This window comes from Pelmatolapia mariae, linkage group LG1, assembly GCF_036321145.2.
Source record: "Pelmatolapia mariae isolate MD_Pm_ZW linkage group LG1, Pm_UMD_F_2, whole genome shotgun sequence".
In the NCBI taxonomy this organism is placed as follows: Eukaryota; Metazoa; Chordata; class Actinopteri; order Cichliformes; family Cichlidae; genus Pelmatolapia; species Pelmatolapia mariae.
In genome coordinates, this window is record NC_086227.1 from 853,394 (window position 1) to 872,500 (window position 19,107).

The window sequence follows — 19,107 nt, forward strand, 5'->3', positions numbered from 1 at the left end:
TATATATATATACACACACATATATATATATACATATATATATATATATATATATGTATACACACATGAGTACTACATGCATGTATATAAGCACATAATGCACTTTATGCATGTTAAATATGTAGCAATGGCAGACTCATACCTTGGGCTAACATGACCCCGATGTGGTCATCTGGAAAGTACGCAGTCTGTAAACAGCGAGCGCAGAGGGTGACGAGGTCACGAAAGCTGTCCTTCTCAACTACATAAACAGCGGCCATGACTTTACAAATGTAACGCGAGACGGCTCCTGTGATTTGCTGATGGCGCTGGGACGTTTTCTCATACGGCGTGCCTTGTGTGAAAGACTGCTGTATCTTCGGCTGGCTTTAGTTTTTCTTTTCCAAACTTGCTCCCGTTGTTCCACAACTTGGTTTAGCTCGGATTTTCTGCATTCTTGAGTATTCTTTTTTGTGGACCTTCTGTAGGTGATAGAAGAGATTTGTTGTGTTGCCATCGGGCAGTTTTATAGCGTAGCTTGCAAATGGGCGTCTTCTGCTCCGTGTCGGTGCTGTTGAACCCAAAATGTAACCAAATCACAGACGTACCCCCTCTTTTCGGTAAAAGTGCTTCTTCTTGTGCTGCCTGTGTAGCTGTCTCTGCCTGTTGCATGTCCGGGCATGAAACTGCAACCTGTCGCACGTCCATCGTTTTGAGTTACTGTAAAGCATGTCGCAAATCCAGGTGCGCGTAAAGCAGCACCATGTCGCAAAACTTTTCTTTGTGAAAAATATCATTTTTTTATACTTTATTTTCTCTTGCATAAAGTTAGAGTATGTATAGTGACAAGACAACACTAATATAATTGACACAGGCTATTTAATGATATATTTTATGTAATAATTTATAAAACTAGGTTAGAAACGATAGAAGACAAATGGCACGATAGACATTTTTCTCTCGTCCACACGATATATATCGTCATATCGCCCAGCACTACTAGGTAGCATGATCTGTTGCCTAGCAACCACATGCCAACAGGTAAGAGCCTTGATATAGTTAAGTAAGCGAGGGTGTACATGTGTGCCAGTTTTGGTTGTTCAGCACCTGATCCTCATGCAGTCTTTCTGACAGGCAGTTGCCATCTTTTATATACAGTCTGTAATTATAATCTATGCTTTTGTGTTTTGTGTCATATTTAACAACAGCTCTTACACGGTAAGCACACTTGCACATCTCTCTGTTGACCTTTTTAAGAGTGTCTGTGGAGCAACATCACCTATAACCACTCAGATGAATCACCAGCTTCATTGGGCTGTAGATCTGGAATATTGCACATATGCCATCGACAGATCTTTCATTTTGACTTGAAACACTGGTCTGCATGAGATCCATTCCTTATGATGACTCACAAAGTGGGTTGCCATGAACAGTGACTGTGACTTGGCAACAAACCCATATACAGACAGGTAACTCACCTGTGTCTAACGTCAGCAGGCCTTAAGAAAGGTAAAGTTCTCTGCACTCTCCCCACCCTTACATTGTAATGTGAGTGAACTCACGAACCTTGCCTTAAACACGCCCTAACAGACAGGTAGCTCTCACATTCCCACCCTGCACAAATAAACAACAGCTCCACACAGCTATCATGCAATTACACGGATTCTGTTATACCGCATGGCTTGATTATGCTGCAGGTGAGAATGTGACCTCTGACCTCCTGGAAGCCGAGGGTCACGTCAACGCCGGAGACACCTCAATTCAAGATCTGTGCTCATTTAAATTCTTTGTGTGGGATCTCGGTGTAAGTGTTTCTGTATGGCGCCCTACAAATATCTGCACACCCACCAAGTTTGGAAAAGCAACATGTCTTCCAACCAGAGGCAAGAGTTGACCTTTGACCCACCCTGAGATTTAATGACCCAAGACTGACTGGTGGAGGGTCTGATGCTTACGTGGAGCACGCGTTTGAATAAAATGAAAGAACCAGATGTTCAGTCTGAAGCGCCCGATCCCGGCTCTGATCCCTGGATCTGATCCCTGGATCTGTGCTTACTAAGTAGTCAGTGACCTCGGTCTGGGTTAGGGTTCGGGCCCATGAGCCTCTCTGAAGACGAGGCAAAAGTCTCTGTGGCTCAGCAGCTGTTTCACTTGAAGACGTAGTAAAAAAGAAAAAAAGAAATCCAGTGTCACTGTTTGTTAAACGCTCAGAGAGGATTGTGGTTAATTGTAAAATAATTATAGATGGCCGCTGCCAAAATGTCTAGACTCAACTATGGTGCCTTCCCTTTGTTTGGCTTGCTTTGCTTCACTTGATTTCACTTTGCTCCTTCCACCACAGGGAGAACAACCTTGGTACACCACCATACCTCGGGGATTATAAGATTATCTTTTCACAGCCACTTTGACTGAAGCAGGTCACCGACAGTCACGGTCTCACAACATGAGAATGTGGAGAGATGCACGCAACTGATGTTGTGATGACATGTGGGCTAAACCCACCATGTTTTAATGGGCTTTTCAAAATGTCTTCTATCCACATAAAGAGTGAAGCCTGTCTTAGATTAAAAAAACATAAACACTAAGTAGACATAAATGTATCCTGAGGGTTGGGAGTCAAGTTTCAAGTCTCTGTCAGATTTTCTACATCATGGATTAAAAACATTAATGATCCAGTGGCAGAAGCTATGATTTAGATCACATCCAGTTCAGTTATTCCTTGTCACAAAGCCAATGCACCAATCAGTTTTCACATTGTACCACAGAGAAAAACGTCACATGTCCTCCTTGGACACAAAGAGACTAAAGAGTAAAAGCTTGAGTTCAGATAGGCACAAAGAGCAGTAAAGCCGTATCTGCCTGGTCCATGAAACTAGAAAGCATCCGTCTGTGGAATGACTGCATGGCTTCATCTTTGTCTCCGACAGAGCCCGTGGGCCGCTGCAGATAAGCCAGTACCTGCCTCAAAGTAACATGGAAAGTGTATAAATGTGAATATCCACAACAGCAAATCGTTCAAAGTGGATTCCACCCTCTACCATTTGTTAACCTTCTGTTACTCTCACCTGTGGAAAGACTAGTTTTACATTATAGGAGTTTCTGAGGTTTACTTTAAAAAGTCTTTGATTATTGGCTGAGTCTTTCCAAGAAATCGGCACAACGAGACAGCGAGAGTTTACTTTGCTGCTGGATCAATAACAGCATTCCAGTTGTTTGCCTGAAGTCAGTGATTGTTCTCAGCTACTGTTTGTACCGACAGAGGAACACAAAGTGACAACAGTGAAAAAGATGAAATAACCAATAAGTGTTTCATTTTAGTTTGCAATGGTTGGACATCCTGCCAGCTTCCTACTGCAACGTTGAGGTCCTGTGTCCTCCAGCATACTCTGTTCCTTACCTAAACCAAAAATATTATTTCCACTGACGAGGACACATCTGAACCATCTCCCATCCTGATTATCACACTCATGCCTTGATTTCATTCAAGAAAACATCTTTAACGTGGGTATTTTTGTAGCTGTGGCTGTGATCTGGCCTATTTGAGCAAATAATCTGTTTTGTGAATTAAAGTACTATTTTTTGCCCTGTCCTTTATTCTTGTCTTAGGTCATTTGGGTGTATCTAAAAACAAAGGGTTTTTTGCATAGAGTTTTAAACTGGGAGAAGCTGTGACTGGCTGAGAACTGAAGTACTTCATGACTTGGACGGACATCAAACTCTCCACGTTGAATCATCACGAGAGTTTCCGTAAGATGGCGCCTGTGTTCGCTTGTCTTAACAAATCCTCCCTGGAGCGTGTGCAGGTTGTTCAGACTAAGAGTCCAAGTACTCCTCATCAACGTCAGAGTCCACTTTAAGATTCTGGTTTTAAAATGTTAGAGCTCTGCATGGGCAAGCAGCAGCGCACATCAGAGAGCTTTTAGCTCCATACATCCACAGCAGGTCCCTAAGGTCATGTGATAAGGACCTGCTGGCTTTGCAGCATACAAAACTAAAGGAGCTTTAGCAACAGTGGCCCCAGACTCTTGATCTGTGGACTCGCTGGTTTCTTTCACTAAATCTCTTTAAACTTTAACTCTAAGCACTTTATGATATTTGACTTGAAGAGTGATATATAAATACAATTTTACTTACTTTACAAATGTGGTTCTTCGATTAATAAATAATTAAAATGTTATAAAGAATTCTGTATCTGTATAATAAGAAGCTTAAATAAATGTAATAATACAGTTATAATAATGGTACAGTTGCCTTCCTTCCACGTTTGCTCTATGGGCTTTTTTACTCTTAAAAATGAATCTGACTGTTTGACTGATGTGTTCCTAATTACAGCTCCCAGTGAGCACTGAGATTTAAAGCAGCCAGCCCCAGAGTTTAAAATGAAGACTGGATAATTCACAGATGTAACTGGCAAATTGTGATGCAGTACTTTTTTCCTTGCGGCAACATTACTCCAATCAGCTCCAACATTAAAACCATCTGCTCACTCATGTAGGTCTCCCATCAAACAGCTCTGACCCATTAAGGCGTGGACTCCACAACAACCTGGAAGATGTCCTGTGGCATCCACAACAAAGAAGTTTGTAACAGGTCCCAATAATCCTGTCTTTGCAACGTGAACCACCTTCTTCCATTGCTCCATGGTTCACATCCACCCTTTTCACACAGGAAGCGGCGTGCACTGCGCTGGGCTCTGGCTGTACTACATCACTCATGATCTTCATTCGTACTACAGGCTCTGAACTTCTATTGGTCACACAGCTATACCGTAGCAGCTAGCATGTTGCACTTTCTATATGAAAGGGCCCTAACTCTCACATGTAGGCACATTTGATTATGGACAGCATAAACAGAGGTCCAAACCAACGACTGTATAAGACTGTAATGCAACATCACCCTGGACTATGCATTTCCAAGCCTCACCATTGGTGATTTGGATGTATCTTTGGAGCCAGAAGTGAAGTTATCAGTTATCAGCTAATGCTAGCGAGCTGCATTCATAGGCAAAAGTGTAGGTGCACAGATCTGCTAATTAGTATCAAGCTAAAAAGATACTCGAATTTCACTCACCAAAATTAAGGCACAGATTTCTTGGATGGTCGGTACTACACAACAGGTCACTTCATTTGTGAGATGTTTCCATTAAAAATGGAGTGGAGATGACCGTTTCAGGAACTAGAGTTAGTAGAGGTGAGGCCTAGCAAACCCAGGCCTCATTGGGCACTCGGCCTGGACTACATCATTTATTTGCATCCATTAACCAACTTTCAGCATTTTAAATATCCCAACAGGTGAGTTTAAAAAAATCCAGCTCCTGTACAGTTATTATGGGGGGAGACTTTATCAATAGAAGGAGGCTGAAATGGTTTTTGTCCCAGGCTGTAAACATACTTTTTAAAGCTAAAAATATGGCATTTGAACATGGCAGCCTTTGGGGACTGATTCAGTTTGGAGCCAGCCTCACATGGCCATTAGATAAACTGCTTGTTGTTGGTACTTGAGGTTTGCACTTGCTCCATAAACTTTTTAGCAGCCTTTACATTTTTAGCAAGTCTTTTAGAAGAGCAAGAATCTCCCCATGGCCATTACTGATCACAGCTTTCTGAAGCTAGTAACCACAGCATACAGGGTACCCTCCACAAGACCTGCCCTCTTGGCGCTGCTATGATTTTCTAATATAGCCATCATCAAAGTCTCTATGATCATTATCCCCATTTTTTCCTGTTTCCAGCATTTCAAGCACTGGCCGTTCACTTGTTGCCCATATCCCTGATAATCAATGTTGTTCCCTCGGTTCCAGTGGTTTTAATGTTGGGTGTGCTATCACCTGCTTCTCTAATGGAGTCTCAGGCTTTCAGGTGTGATAGCAGTTACAGCCAAAACATTACAAAACTTGGAGAGATTTTCATAATTTCAAAAACTACCTTCAATCTTCATCATGGACCAGATGCTTTCTATGCACGTAGAGGCCATTGCAGAACATGTCTGTAAAAATGAACACTGGAGTGCAAAATCGTGTACCTCAGCTTTGCATCTGTTAAATTAAGAACATTGTATTTATTAGAAGAAAACTGAGGCTTGGATAACTTTTGGTCTTTCATTACACATCAAGGATAATCCATCAATTACAAAGAGCCACTTAAAAAAAACACTAATGTCTTTCCCTAGTGCTTAAAGCGCAAATCCCAGGCGAGAGAAAAGGATTGAAATTCCTTGCCGGAGGAGAGAGTGACATCGTTGCATGTTACACCAAATTAGTGTCCTCGTTTTGAAGCTATATGCTCAGTGTTCCATGGTAAGAAGATTAAACCTGTTCATGAGTCTGACAGCTCCTTCCCAAACAAACATTCCTCTGAAGAGTTACCCGACACAGAAAATGTGCCCTGAGCCAATTCTTTCTCTCCTCTTTCTCCTGCTGCACACCAGCCTGGCTGACAGCGGTCCTACAAATGTGTCCTGATGCACGGCATCAAATGCACACCAGGTCCATTTGAAAGGCAGATATGAAAAAGCTTTGCAAAGTTTGAGTCTCTCTGCAGTCCTCTGTGTTTGTGTTCTCTGTTGCAGGGTAAGGATTAGATAAAATATTACCAGGGTATTTATAGGCAGTGACATTTAGGAGATAAAGGTAGAGTATCAGGGCGTGTGGAATGTGGAGTCGGGACTTGTAATATCACTGATATGGCAGGGGGATTACCTCACCCTCTGGTAGGAAGTAGCCTACAGCAGACTGGATATGACTTCTGCCCCTGGCTTCACAGGCGACTGCAGGATCAACTGAGCTGCTCCAAGTCAAACCAAATGCACAAACCAAATAAAGCGAAACACAGAAGCAACGAAGCTTTTTCAAATATGCACCAAAACAACTGAGAAAAGATGCCCCACAGCACAAGTTTTCCTGGAACTTCTTGGAATGGATCAAACCACAAAACAAACACCGTCCAACCCACTGGGGAAGAGCAAAACTCAACTGTCCCTGGAATTTATCACCTCCCATCCTTCAATGCAGTGCAAGAAATGTTCAAGGCTTTGCAGCTCCTTGCAAGAAAAAAATAACTCAAGGTAAATATTTAAAGCCACCAAATATTTCCTCCTTCAAATGCAGCTCAGTCAGAGGACAGACAGGCTCCACGTTGCTTCTCTGGAATTTGTCGCCTCTTATCAAAGCTGGACTCTTATTAGAAATCACAGTATCTTAATCCCACCTGCGGGTGGAAGAGAAACTTGATCAGAGAGATCGTTTACAGCCCCTCGTTCTTACCTCGTCTGGACTGAGGACATCGTGGATCCTGTAGTGGAGTGGGCTCCGGCAACGTTACATTCGTGGTCAGGTGCAGTTCGGATTCTCTGTCATGATGAACTGTCACGGCTCAGACGCGCTGTGCACCCAATCTGCAGACTGCGCCGACACACGGATTTCAAAGACAGCGATACCATCCATGTCCCTGCGTCTGCTGGAGGCTTCTTCCTTCTTCCTTCGCTGTTTTTTAGCAGACACTCTGAAGGAAGTCTCGTCTCTTTCACTCTCTCTCAGCTGCAGTGCCTGTCCATCCAAACAGCTGCGTCCCACTTCCCAAAACACATGACATCAGTTACAAGTAAAGCCTGAAAATAATAAATACGTTAATTTTTGTAAGATCTCCTTTGCTGGACGCGCAAGTGCAAAAAGTGACACGAAGGGCCCTTCGTCCTTTAAAAAAAGAGTTTCTTATAAACCATCAGCCACGTGGAACATCTTCCACGACTCCAATGTGTTCCTACAACTATGCTTAAAATGCACTTTTGCCTCCCGGCAGGTGACTCCCGGTTGACTGTGGCCGCAGCAGCAGCAGGTAGCGCCGGTGGCACTTTCCTCTCTGTTACTCGTGATCTTCCTCTCAGTCCGGCCAAAGTGCGCACAGAGGAGCGGGGACGACTTATCAGGAGCACGGGGGCCACGGGCCGATCCCACTTGTCCACAGCTTGGCTGCTGCTGTTGTGTCGGTGTGTCCGTGTGTCTCCCTCTCTCTCTTTGCTGCCCTCTCTCTTTCTCCACCTGAGCGCTGCATTCCTGCCGTGAACACGCCTCTCTCCCCCGTCACAGCACAGCAGCCCGTCGGAACTCAGAGGCGGTAAAACTTACCGTCCCTTCACCTAACTAAGATCAGTTCAACTTTGGAAATGGAGCAACTCACAACAGACATCTTTGGAGGAACATATATGCCTGCACTATAACAGTACCATTTAATAGCTTCAGTAAAAACACAATTTTATGATATAAATCAAGAAGAAAGTAGCGCTTGGGGGCAAATGTAACACTGAGAGCATTTATTACTGTAGTTCAAAAGCACTTTTGTTACATTTTTACACAGTTAAAATATTTTAACTGTATTTGAAGAAAATATCTTCTTCCTTCAAGTCATCCTCCTCATCAGTGGCGGTCCTAGCCTGTGTGGCGCCCTGGGCGAACACTCCCCCCACCCCCAAACATACACACACACACACACATAACACATATTAAGGATTGTACATTAATATAAAACTGTTGTCGAAACCATACTGAATTTCACCAGAGAAACACACACACACATATATGAAGAGAGAGAGAGTATGCATAGTATGCAAACGGCTAACAAACAGCCATCATAATTCGTCATACAATGAGAACAGGACAAATCAACAACTGACAATGACTAATTAATATTGTGCTGAACACAGTCCAAAGATTCAGTAAGCTACATCAGTGTCTACTGTTTACTATCATAGCCGAGTGGCTAACAAACGTAAACAGACGTTTTCACTATCCCTACTAATTAATGTTATCGTGTTGTATCTCTGTTGTGGTCAGTGCTATCCTCTGCTGTTGCATGCTGGGGCAGCAGGTTGAAGGTCACAGATGCCAACAGACTAAATTAACTGATCCACAAGGCCAGCAATGTTGTGGGGATGGAGCTGGTTAGGGTGGTGTCTGAGAGGCAGATGTTGTCCAAGATAAAGACAATCATGGATAATACCTCCCACCCACTCCGTGACATGCTGGCTAGTCACAGGAGCACGCTCAGTGAGAGACTGAGATTACCCACAGTGCACCACTGAACGACACAGGAACTCATTCCTGCCCGTGGCCATCTCCCTGTACAACTCCTCCATCTAACACACTGTAAACACTGCAATAGCTACACCCTTTTTACACACACTCTTTTCTACTCTGGAATATTCTCGTCAATTTTTTTGAGATTTATTTATAATCACCTCTGTTAGTCCTTGATATTTATAATTGAGTGATCTGCATATATTAGTGCTATTTCTTAAATGTGTAAAATCTGTAACATGATGTATTGTTTGGAGTTTAGTCTGTTACTGTTACTATTTTTACCATTTCTTCTTGGAGCAACTGTAACCCACATTATTTAATAAATAAAGTATTAGTATTAATAAAGTATTCTGATTCTGATTGTTTCAGGATGACCTGCCATTATCCAATCACACATCTGCTTACCTGTATCCTTTGCTCGTTTCTCTTCTTTTCTCTTTTTTCTAAACTGAGCACCTGATGGCTTTGAACTTTTCTTGTCCATCTTGGTTTTAATTTTGCACTCCAGTATGAACACCCACCCCCCAACCCGAGGATCACCACAACATAATCTAACAGACCTACACCTTAGTTCACAGATTCACTTTGTCTAAGGTTTATTTCTGGGATTTCACACAACCCAGGATTCAAATCATGAATACATAACGAGCTTGGATTTACAACATTATGAATGAAATGTGCTCTATTTGGAAGCAGCACCCCCCCCCCCCTCCCCTTTCGACAGGTTGTGTGAGACTTTAAGTCATCAAGGCAAGGCAAGTTTATTTATATAGCACAATTCAACAACAAGGTGATTCAAAGTGCTTTACAGAGACATTAAAAACAAAAACAAATAAAAAGCATGATTTAAAATTGATTAAGACAAGCAAACAAACAAACAAACAAACAAACAAACAAACAAAACAGTATTTAAAATCAAAAATCAAAACAGTAGATAAAATCAGAACAGTAGATAAAATCAGTAGTTAAAATGTAAGTTTTGAAATTTAAGCTTAAAAGTGTGGATTTGGTGTTTTATTCAAAAGCAGCCGAGAACAGGTGAGTCTTCAACCTGGATTTAAATAAACTGAGTGTTTCAGCTGATCTGAGGCTTTCTGGGAGTTTGTTCCAGATATAAGGAGCATAAAAGCTGAATGCAGCTTCTCCGTGTCTGGTTCTGACTCTGGGAACTGATAAAAAACCGGATCCAGATGACCTGAGGGATCTGGAAGGTTCATACTGGGTCAGGAGGTCACTGATGTATTTTGGTCCTAAACCATTCAGAGCTTTATAGACCAGCATCAGAACTTTAAAGTCTATCCTCTGACGGACAGGCAGCCAGTGTAAAGACCTCAGAGCTGGACTGATGTGGTCCACTTTTTTGGTCTTAGTGAGGACTCTAGCAGCAGAGTTCTGAATGAGCTGTAGTTGTCTGACTGATTTTTTAGGTAGACCTGTAAAGATGCTGTTACAGTAATCAAGCCTGCTAAAGATGAATTCATGGACTAGTTTTTCCAGGTCCTGTTGAGACATCAGATCTTTTATCCTTGAAATATTCTTGAGGTGATAGTAAGCTGATTTTGTTATTGTCTTAATGTGTTTTTCTAAGTTTAGGTCTGCATCCATCACTACACCCAAATTTCGCGCCTGGTTTGTGGTTTTTAGGTGTATAGATTGAAGTTCTCTGGTGACCTGTAATCGTTTTTCTTTGGCTCCAAAGACTATTACTTCAGTTTTGTTTTTGTTTAGCTGGAGAAAATTGTGGCACAACCAGTCATTAATTTCCTCAATGCATTTACCAAGAGCCTGTACAGGGCCTCGGTCTCCTGGTGACATTGTGATATATATTTGTGTGTCATCTGCGTAGCTGTGATAGTTTATTTTGTTGTTCTTTATAATCTGTGCCAGTGGGAGCATGTAAATGTTAAACAGAAGGGGTCCCAAGATGGAACCTTGGGGAACTCCACATGTGATACTTGTCTGCTCAGATGTGAAGTTACCTATTGATACAAAGTATTTCCTGTTTTCTAAGTATGTTTTGAACCAGTTTAGTACAGTTCCTGAAAGACCTGCCCAGTAATATGAGTAATATGTTGTGGTCAACTGTATCAAATGCTGCACTGAGATCCAGTAAAACTAAGACTGACATTTTTCCACTGTCTGTATTCAGACATATGTCATTAAACACTTTGGTCAGAGCGGTTTCAGTGCTGTGGTTCTGTCTAAAACCTGACTGGAAGGCATCATAGCAGTTATTCTGTGTTAAGAAGTAATTGAGCTGTTGCGAAACTGCTTTTTCAATGATCTTACTTAAAAATGGGAGGTTTGAGATCGGCCTGTAGTTGTTCATTTGTGTCTTGTCAAGATTGTCCTTTTTCAGTATAGGTTTAATTACAGCAGTTTTTAGTGGTTCTGGAAACACACCTGACGTTAAAGAAAAGTTTACGATCTGTAACAGGTCTGACTCCAAAGTGTTTGAGACCTTTTTGAAAAAACTTGTTGGCAGGACATGTAAACAGCAAGAGGAGGAGTTCAGTTGGCCTAAGATGTCCTCCATCAAACTGTAAATTACAAATTTTAAATTGTTATTGATCCCTTTACCCCTGGTCCTAAAGTGTATATTTATTTTCTTACTCTTCTTATATTTATTGTTTGTTTACTTGCACTGCTGTAACTGGAGCCTCGTCGTCTCGTCTCTCTATATACTGGACTGTATGTAGCGGAGATGACAATAAAGTTTACTTTGACTTCAGCAGCGAGCAGGCGCACCGAGGGCACTCGCGCTCACTTTTTGCATATAGAATTTTGAAAAAACATCGGTGCAAATTGTAAGTCTGTATCATGATGTCTGCTGTTTTCGTGTTTGTTGGTTTGTTTTTATTTTGTTTTATTTTGCGAGTTGGTTATTAGATGCTGCTCCAGCCAGCCAGAGATAAATGCAGCTACTAAAATGCAGCACCGGGAGGTGTGAGCGCTTCTATTAAAGCAGAAGTTTTGGCACTTTGCTGAGCGATCAGGTGTGTGTTACCACAATGCCATGGAGGAAAGACATCAGCGGTGATCTTAAAGAAGTAATTGTTGCTGCTCATCAATCTGTGAAAAGGTAAAAGGTCATTTCCAAACAGTCTGAAGTTCATCAATGTACAGTGAAAGGGATTATTCACAGGTGGAAAACAAGACAGCTGCCACTCCTTTCTTGGTGTGGATGTCCCAGAAAATTCACCCCAGGGCCAGCTTGTGTAATGTTTAAAAAAAAAGGGGGGGGGGGGGGGGGGAGCTTGGCAGGCCTTAGTTAGCATGTTAAATGTGAAAACTTCTGACATTACAACAAAAGACTGAACAGGTTTGTAAAGGTTGCCAAGAGAAAGCTCCTCATATGAACCTTTCAGTCACTGCGCGACCATGAGCTCGTCTGTGTACCAAAGTATTCTAGAGTCAAACCCGAGTCCAGCTCACGTTTGCTTGAAACTAGGTTATGACAATGAAAGCAAGCACACCAGCTGGAGAAGAAGGTGTTGTCCCAGTTAAAGAGCAGGCTTCAACCAGGTTGAAATGCTGTGGTGGGGCCTTATGTGAGCTGTTCAGGAACAAATGCCCCCAGATATTTAGTGAACTGAAGTAACGTTGAGTAGAAAAACGTCCAGAATTCCCCCACAATGAAGGCACACAGAAACAAGTACTTCAAGTTGTTGCTGTAATAAAACCTTTTTCACAAGATTGTGTGCACCTCAGAAACATGAAACATGGGGACCACAGTTAGGTCTGGGAATCTTCTTTTGCCTTACATTTCCCTACAAAAACAGCAACGACTGCAAAGGCAAAGATTTCTTTAAAAAAGAATCAACGCACAGCGAGTCTGCAGACTGTCTGTTTCTGTTTAGTTACCCTGGTAATCCACGATTACCTGCTCCAGCTCAGAAGGGAAAGACTCTTAAGTAACAAACAGACATTTGCTGAAGAAACGTGACTTTATTTTGACGTCTCCTTAGTCGTGGATCCTCCATCTTTATGCAATTTTAGGAAGAATAAGGGCGTAAATCTTTATTTAACTTCCTGTACAAAATAATCAGACACTACTATTTTACAGTATTCCTACATGTCAGATGCAAACGTGTTATATGCTATTGATATATCCTCTTACATTATATATACACGGTGAGCCAGGTAACAACAAGCAGTCACAGCATGTCTGTGTGACTTTTTATGAGTTTATGACTTTATCATGTTATACTGATGTAACATTTATTCAGTTTATTTGGTATTAACAAACAAAAAGAGGCAAAGAACTGGATTTAACTTGTACGTTTCATAAACCAGTTTATCGATTGGTGTTTGTTTCAGTTCAATTAAACGTCATTAAAACAACTTGAAAAATGAAACTGTGTTTAAGAGCCCGCACAGCCATAAAAATAACAAATCAGTATCTGGAATATCCTCCTCTCAGTCCGTTTATCATCACTGCCTCTTTCATCTGGCCCCGTTCTCATTGCCTTCATCTTCCATTAATTCCTCCACATCACGTCACCCTCTGTGACTCCTTGTTTCAGAGGGTGACTCCTTAAGAAAGGTAGACCTCTGCATCGACATGTCAGGACACGTCTATCATTTCATACCAGTCTTAGTTTCTTCTTCTTATTTTACAGGCACATTTAAACCCCCTCTTCCTCTGGACCTGTGTGTAACTGTATCCCTCAGGCTTCTCTTTTTGTCTCCCACTGTGCGTTATGTCTGACGTGCCAAAGCTCGTATTTAGCAGGTTTGATGTTACAGTTGGAGTGTTTTCGGCAATGAGACAGTAACATCCAGCTCATCTCCAGTTTCCTGCACCGCTTGTCCAGCGGTACAACTAGCACAACTTAGTGACAGTGGAGCAACCACACGGCCTTTCTGTGAACTCGGAGCACACTCCCTTTATGCTCAGCCAAGACAGCTACAGTTAATCGGAGCTGTGCTTCAGGTTCCACGCGCGACCTTGAGCTATCGTCTGGAGCCGTGCAGACATAACAGAGGAAACAGGACAGCGCTCTCACCTCTCAGCTCTGATACTGCCCGTGAGCGTGTTTTTGACCATACAGGGTCATACATGGTGCCTGTAAACATTGCAGATGCCAAAAAACATGAGAAACTACAAATGTTGACTTGTAGACAAAATGAGTCATAAATCATCAGAGAGGTGGAAGCCATCGGCAGCCAAACAGAGTGTAGGTTAAACTGTGAGGGTAGACTAAATAAGGCATGTTTGGTTTAACCATCGCAGACTCAAGTGGAGCACAGCGTGGCACTTAAGAAGATAAAAGGCGGCTGATCTGTACACAGCAGGATGGGACAAAGTGGCAACAGCCCAAAGCCACAACACACCATGAAGTTTTGTGTGGGTCTGAATCTATTAAACCTCATCTAACACAAAACGGACTCACGGTCGAAACCATGCCGACATCATCAATCTTCTCAGTCCACACTTGCCTGAAGCGAAGCATTAAGGCAAGGTTTTGCTGTTGGCCAGTTTTCATACGTGCCAAACAGATGCTGGAAGCGGGACTGCTTAAACACAATGCTGTAACTACATACAAGCACTGCTCACAGCTGCTTTTTTCCAATAGGGCTCTGCTGGTGCCAGTCCCTGAAAACCACAAGTTCAAGAACAAATTATTACAGAAGCTCGGATAATGTCATGGTTCTTCCCTCCGTTCACATAAAAAAGATAGTACTGGTATGAAGTGCTTTGAACTGGTCCCTTTCTGGGTTTCAGTGCATGGAACCAGTTCTCAGTTGGGCCCTGGAACCATGACAGTGGAAAACGGGGCAACAGACATCATTTCAGTGCATAACTGCTACCCTGAAAATACAACAACTGGATCTTTAGGCAAACACCAATATGCACTTAGTTTTTTGGACAATGACCTTTGGTAATGTTGCCTGTGTGCAAATGTGGATCTGATCCAGCCAGTCATCACATCTACATTCACCACCCTGAGCTGACCCTTAAACAGTTCTCTGATCTCCTGCTCCTTCATCTAGCATCACCATCAGAGAGTGTAATGTTTTCACAGCACGGCGTCATTAAACTAAACAGTTTGTTTTTTAGATACATTTACAGTCAAACTTTCTGTTTACTTCAAATTTCTGCTACAAAGAGTAATAAGTCAAAGGGCTCCATGCAGTTAGGCAAAAAGCAGAAATGTTTAACGTCTTCATCTTGGTTCCAAAAATATTTAAGCAGCTCTAAACAGCTTCAAGTTGCCCATCAGTCATATGTGATAGAAATGCTCCCGTGGGCAGCAGCAGCTCCTCAGCGCTCGTGTATATAATGATTAGTTAAGCGCTCCGAGGTCTGGATGCTTGTCCCGGCTTGTAGAGAGATTTTCCTACGCCCTCCCTATAGTTCCCCCATCATTACAGAGCACACTTTAGTACTGCGTGTGTTTACCGAGAGACAGATAGCCGAGTGTTTACAGTAATCATCACATTCACGTGCACGCTCTCTCTTTCTCTGTGCGTGCTTTTGGCAGCTTACTATGTTCTTCCCTCTAATAAGAGCTTTCTGAGGTGAGGAGGCACTTTCCCGCTCCTCAGAGATATTAGTGAGGAGGAGGGTTGGGGGTTAGGAGGGGGATATGGAGGGCTGCACTTACACCCGCCACCCCCGCCCCTGCACCCTGCCCCTCGCCTCTCTTTCAGGTTTTTACTGAGCTTGGCAGGCGGCCAGGACGAATGGAGAAGCTGATGGTAGGACTGGGTTTCACGCAGCAGCGCTGATGAAAGATTGTGGATGGTGCTGTGAGGAATCGTACACATTACATGCAGCCTTGGCACAGCTGCTGCTAGGAAGCTCTTCAGGTGTGTCGGCCTTCTTTAACAGTTTTATTGCTGTCTAGAGAAAATCCATATTTTAAATGTGACACATACAGCACCATTAACAAATACTGGTGAATACCTGGACATCAACAGCTGAACTGGGGCAGGCCAAACAAATGATATCCCCGTTCCACCAACGCGGTGCCGGCGTCTAAGCTAGAACCGGTTCTTGTCATGTTCTTCAACACAGAAAGAAAGAGGAAACAGCAGCCACCAGCACAGAGGACCACTGGCTGTACGAGGGTTACACAGATGGTTGGCACTTTCTGTTCAGCACAATGATCTTAATGGAGAGAAAAACCCAAACTGTTGAAATGTTGGCTGGTTCTCAAAGGATGCCAAAGCAGAACTCAGACTTCACAGCCTAGCACGGACAGCAAGTCTCAAAGTGGATAGCATCATTTTGGTGTCTTATTTTGCATTTTTATGAATCTTGTCATGTGATTAATGTCATAGTGCACGTATGTAGCATCGATCTTTTGAGGCAAACACAAACAGACACAGAAAGGAGAGAAGCCTTTAAATGCAAATATTAGAAGCCAGCACACCACAGGGTTAGAGCTTTGAAAACTCTTCATTGACTATATCTTATTTTATTACTTCTGTTTCATGTATACAGCATGACATCCATTCATTACAGTTGCCTCAAGGTAATAACAAAAGACTCCTGGCTGAGCCTCAGGAGCAGCTGTTTGCTCTGGTTTGTTTGGGAGTGACTGGAGGACAGAAAGGAGGACCACATACAATATGCAGTGTTAAACAAACAGGAGTCGAGGAGATTTGTTACGTCCAGATACAGACGGACAAATGGTGATGCTAACCAACCGGATATAGTGGTTGTAGACAAGCAGAAGAAGGAGACGGCCGTAGTGATCGATGTAGCGGTTCCGAATGACAGCAACATCAGGAAGAAGGAACACGAGAAGCTGGAGAAATACCAGAGGCTCAGAGAAGAGCTCGAGAGGATGTGGAGGGTGAAGGTAACGGTGGTCCCCGTGGTAATCGGAGCACTAGGTGCGGTGACTCCCAAGCTAGGTGAGTGGCTCCAGCAGATCCCGGGAACAACATCGGAGATCTCTGTCCAGAAGAGCGCAGTCCTGGGAACAGCTAAGATACTGCGCAGGACCCTCAAGCTCCCAGGCCTCTGGTAGAGGACCCGAGCTTGGAGGACAGACCACCCACAGCAGCGAGAGGAGGAATGAAAAATATATAATCTATTATTCATATGGAGCAATCGGAAACTGCTATTGATCTATTTCACACTGGAATTCTGCTTTATAACATGGCCTTCATAAATGCACTGATGACCTCATTACAGTGCAATACTTTGCTGTGACACGTGAAACTTGTGTCACTCTCATTCATTCACCTAATCAGTCAAAGCACACTCACACATGGCAACAACACCCACTGGCAGTCTCTCTGCTGCCCCACAGAAAATGTCGCTCAGGAAACTTGTGTCACAATTTACTGACCTGCCTAAAAAACACCCCACACAGTAACCTGATCAGCCTCTGTGGAATGCACCACAACAAGCCCCCAGACAGCCAGAGCAGTAGGTAGGTTTTAATTTAACTGCAGGTCTAACTGTTTTTATAAATGTTTTGCTTTGCTGTGTTTAGACTCAAACTATGGCAGCAAAATACCCCAAACACCATAACAGAAGTGATGCACCCCTCACTGCTGACTTTAGTGGTTGGAATGAGTGTTTTCACTCACTGGGACCACGTCCTCGTTAAGGTTTGACAATGTTTCTAGCAGATAATAGATGGTTGAGCATGAATTGAGGCTGTGGTTTGGAGAAGGCCTCACAGGGCACTGGCAGTGACAGATGCACGTGTTCTTTGTAGGTTCACCCAGCACAATGAACAGTGTCCCTTCCACAGGACAACATGCAGGCATGATGACCACAGACGGGTGTTTGGGGAAAGAAACTGAAAGCATCATATTTGTGACAACATGAGAGGGGTCCCTCTATAATCAAATAGAGACTCTTTTAAAGAGAATGACAAAATTCACTTTATTCATAAAAGAGTTCATAGGCTTGAAACAGACGACGAGAAGCCTCAGCATGTCAGCATGTCAGCATGTCAGCATGTCAGCATGTCAGCATGGGCGGGATTTGAATTCAAGCGGAGGTAGAATAACACTTAAAGAGCGTGCAGGAACGTCCTGCTTTCATCTCGATCTGTCATCGGTCACCTGGGCAACACACCGGCACATACATGTGATGTGGTGTTGTGACATGTTTTATATGTGGCCCTGTGGCAGACACTCTCTGAGGCGGTGAGGTTTTGATGCACGGGGTTAGTAAAGTTCATAAACAGAGCAGAGGGAGCAGCCACTTTGATTTAATGCTGGCAGGAAGAGAGAGTGTGTAGCAGTGCAGACACCGAGCGCACAGTCGAGCTTGTTCATCAACCAGCTCGTTAGAATACGAGCTATTACATGCAGCCGTCATGTAATTTACAATACCGTGTTCACATAAGGGAGAAATAACATGCGCAGAAAGCCACTTGAAGCCATGGGTAAACACCATTTACTCAGTTTACTGGATCACTTGAATCCTGTAAGAACAGGCTGAACATCTGCATCAGGAGTTATGTACAGAAACCAAGCAAGCCACATGCTGCTCTTAATAGCTGTCGGTGCACATGTGGAAAAACAGCAACACGAGCATATGCCTTGAAAAAAAAACACCTGCATTCTTCAGCTTAGAATACACCGATCAGCCAGAACATCATCACAACATCGACCCTTCCAGCCATGGATGCCACTAGAGCCTGAAGCTGTGCAGTGGTACCTGCCGCCGAGACGTCAGCAACAGATCCTTTTGGTCCTCTAAGGTGCGAGGTGGGGCCTCCGTGGATTGCACTTGTTTATCCAGCACGTCCCACAGATGCTCTGGATTAAGAGCTGGGAGGTCGATACAATTGAGTCATTGTTGTGTTCCTCACACCATCGGGGAGTACTGTTCCCATGAAAGGATCTACTTGATCTGCAGCTCATGCATGCAAGTAGCATCCTTATGGATGGCAGGACCCAAGGGTTCCCAACAGAACATTGTCCAAACCTTCATACTGGTTGACTTCTTCCATACTGCATACTGGAGCCAGGTGTTGCCCAGGTAAGCAACACACACGCACACACGCACGCACGCACGCACGCACGCACGCACGCACGCACACGCACACACAAACACAGACACACACTCACACTCA

At 43.3% G+C, this 19,107-nt stretch overlaps 1 protein-coding gene across 1 annotated transcript in view; it reads right to left on the reverse strand.

The window, feature by feature from the left end:
- Window positions 1-7,967, reverse strand: part of adamtsl5 (ADAMTS like 5) — a 63,932-nt gene extending 55,965 nt beyond the window's left edge. The window contains exon 1 of the mRNA XM_063469503.1: window positions 7,241-7,967. Coding sequence (XP_063325573.1) covers window positions 7,241-7,260 — 20 coding nt within the window. The 5' untranslated portion in view covers window positions 7,261-7,967. The remainder of the gene's footprint in view (window positions 1-7,240) is intronic.
- Between the last annotated feature and the right edge of the window lie 11,140 nt (window positions 7,968-19,107).